This window comes from Ipomoea triloba, chromosome 11 (assembly GCF_003576645.1).
Source record: "Ipomoea triloba cultivar NCNSP0323 chromosome 11, ASM357664v1".
Lineage (NCBI taxonomy): Eukaryota > Viridiplantae > Streptophyta > Magnoliopsida > Solanales > Convolvulaceae > Ipomoea > Ipomoea triloba.
The window spans coordinates 17,787,103-17,790,142 of NC_044926.1; the positions used below are offsets into that span (position 1 = coordinate 17,787,103).

Sequence of the window (3,040 nt, forward strand, 5' to 3'; positions counted from 1 at the left end):
GCGACCCAACGTCCTATTTGTTTAATATTTGCATTTGTTATCAAGGTTTATGAGAAAGTAAGCGAAGTTTCTATGGTGTTCTACCTTTGTGTAGTCTCGGTCCACAGTGGAAGGCTCCACACCTAAGCCTCGTTAAACTCAGCTGAAGTGTAAGGTGTAAGTGAAGAGAATAGAAGAGATGAAGTCCGTCCCTTAGCCTAGTCTATATCCACAGCTGACGCAACTCTGTACTGACGCCTTGCTACTACTAAATTTTAACCATTTTTCTTTATTTTTTTTAATATTTAATAAATTAATTAATTAACGGCTAAGCGATTTCATAACCTAGCCTATTTTACTCTTAATAATCTAGTTTTGTGATGGGTTGATCCAATAAAATCATCAATTATGATGATAATGTTATTACTGTTGTTATTATCTATTTTACATATGAATTGTTGTACCATGGACTATGATCCACCTTGAAATGCAAACCATTTGTTTAAACTTCAATTTATTTTTTTCTTTTTGTTTTTTTTTATAAATAAAATTAATATATAAAAATATATTATTAAAAAGTTCTAAACGAGATATTTTAAGTGACATATTAATATATTAAGATTTTAAGTGACATTAAAATAAAATATTAATATATATGTCACTTTTTTTTTTATCTTCAAAAAAAAAGTGACATATATATTAATATTTTATTTTAATGTTTTACATTAACATATAATTATATTAAGTCAGTATTGCATATTCATTTTTATATATTATATGTTCATTTTCAAAACGTTTTAAGTTCAGTTTCACAATACTAATAGAAATAAATAATTATATTGATGGACATTAAATAAGTTCATTAAGTAAACACAATAGGTTCTTTTTACAATATACTACAAGTTCATTTTTAAAATATTGCAAGTTCTTTTTCACAATTGTACTACAATACTAAAGGTTCATTTTTATAATACTAAAATAGTTTCATTTATACAATACTAAAAGTCATCTTTACAATAATAATGCAACTACAATGTAATATTAATTGAACTAAAATAGGTTCATTAAGTTAATATTAAAGGATGGTTTTCAAAAATTGAAAGTGCATCAGTAAACAATTAAGGCAAAAATGTAAAGCCAACTAATTTCTAAGTAATTCATTTCAAGCCTATTGATTATGGGCAAATTATACCATGGATCAGGGTCTACCTTACATTGTGGATCCTGGTCCAAAAATGATCTTCAAATTTTATACATGCAGTTAATCGTTTCTGTATCTGTAAACAAATTGAAGGCACATTATATGGTAATTACATACATATAACATAATAACTACGGACACATAAACTGTTAACTGTAGACAAAGAATATGTTAACTGCAGACACATGACATGTTAATCAGCATGTTATGTGTTTGCAGTTAACATATTTTGTACCTACATTTAACAATTAATGTATCTGTAGTTATCATGTTATGTGTCTGTAATTACCATTTTATGTGCTTTCAAGACACATAATTTTTGGATTATGATTCACACTGCAATATAAACCATGGTCCATGGTATAATAATTGTTCATTATGTAAGTACTATAATTTTATCACACAATTGTTGAAACGATATACTAAAAAGAGCCCCTTATTCTCCCCTCTACCTTCTCTGACGTTACAACTTGTGTTCTGCACTTCTGCCTGAAGACCAATGGCTAAAGCTGCTGAAAATCAGGATGTTGGGATGGGGGATCCTGAAGAGCAATCCTCAGAATCTGAATTTGAAACTGAATCAGAAGAAGAGGAAGAGGACCAAGAGCAAGTAGTGAAGTTGGCTGAACCTTCTAGGAATGCTGTTTACAATAAGGATGGGTTGCTAGACAAGCTTGGAGATATCAGCTGGCCTGATAAAGCAGGTTGGATGCATAAGCTCTCAATTGACATAGACCAAGAGGGAGAAGTGGATGTGAATGATGACTTGCCAAGAGAGCTCTCATTTTACACACAGGCCTTGCAGGGAACTCGAGAAGCCTATCTCAAGTTTCAATCTGATGGGGTTCCTTTTTTGAGGCCATCTGACTATTATGCTGAAATGGTGAAGTCTGATGTTCACATGGAGAAAGTTAAGGGACGCCTCTTAGCAGAAAAGAAGAAGATTGAGGAGGCAGAGGAAAGGAAGAAGGCCAGGGAGAACAAGAAATTGGCGAAAGAGGTGCAGGCACAAAAAACAAAAAGAGAGAGCTCAGCAGATGAAGCAAGAAATTGAGTCTGTCAAGAAGTGGAGGAAACAAAGGCAGCAAAATGGGTTTGACAAAGATTCAAACGCTGAACTTGATTTGGATTTAGAAGATGGCAAGGTTTTCCAACGGCCAAACAAGAAGCGGCCAGGGGTGTCTCCCGGAGACCGTTCTGGAGGGAAGGGCAGACCACATGGTGGAAACAATAAAAAAGGATCTGATAAAAAGCCGAAGGGCAGAGAAAACAGGAATTCGAAATTTGGATTTGGTGGGAAGAAAGGCCTAAAGAAGCAGAACACTGCTGACTCTACCAATGATTTTCGATGATTCAGCAAGAGTGATTTCTCAAGTAAAAAGAGAAGGGTAAAATGATTAACTTATAGTATTTAATAGTTTTTTGAAATTTGTGTTAGGATCATTATCTTATATTGTAATGCAATGGCCTCTCTGATTTTCTATTCTCAAGTTTCTGTATTGAACAGTGGTGGTACTTTTTATATCTGACTAGTATTTTCGCCCGTGCGTTGCACGGATTGGATTTGTTATAATATTTTAAAAATATTTGAAATAAAGGACCTGTGTATCCTATATTGCCAAACTAAAATTTATATATTATGTAGCAACTAAATATTTAAAGTATTAATAATGATGCATGTATATTTAATATTATTTTGGTCTGATAAAATGTTTCTTGACAAAAGATTTAAAATTGGCATTCATGAATATATACTATTAGAAATTTAGTATAACAAAAAGAAATAAAAACACATCTAGTATAGAATAAGATTTAAAGAAGAATTTACCAATTAGCATATTGCTATCCACTCCTCCGGGA

General features: G+C 32.1%; 1 protein-coding gene across 1 annotated transcript; it reads left to right on the forward strand.

Moving 5' to 3' along the window:
• The first annotated feature begins 1,671 nt into the window (after nucleotides 1-1,671).
• LOC115997368 (probable rRNA-processing protein EBP2 homolog) lies at nucleotides 1,672-2,706 on the forward strand. Its single transcript, XM_031236912.1, is given in 2 exon segments — nucleotides 1,672-2,192; nucleotides 2,194-2,706. Coding segments are annotated over 2 exon segments (852 nt in total). The 5' UTR covers nucleotides 1,672-1,679; the 3' UTR covers nucleotides 2,533-2,706.
• The last annotated feature ends 334 nt before the right edge of the window (nucleotides 2,707-3,040 follow it).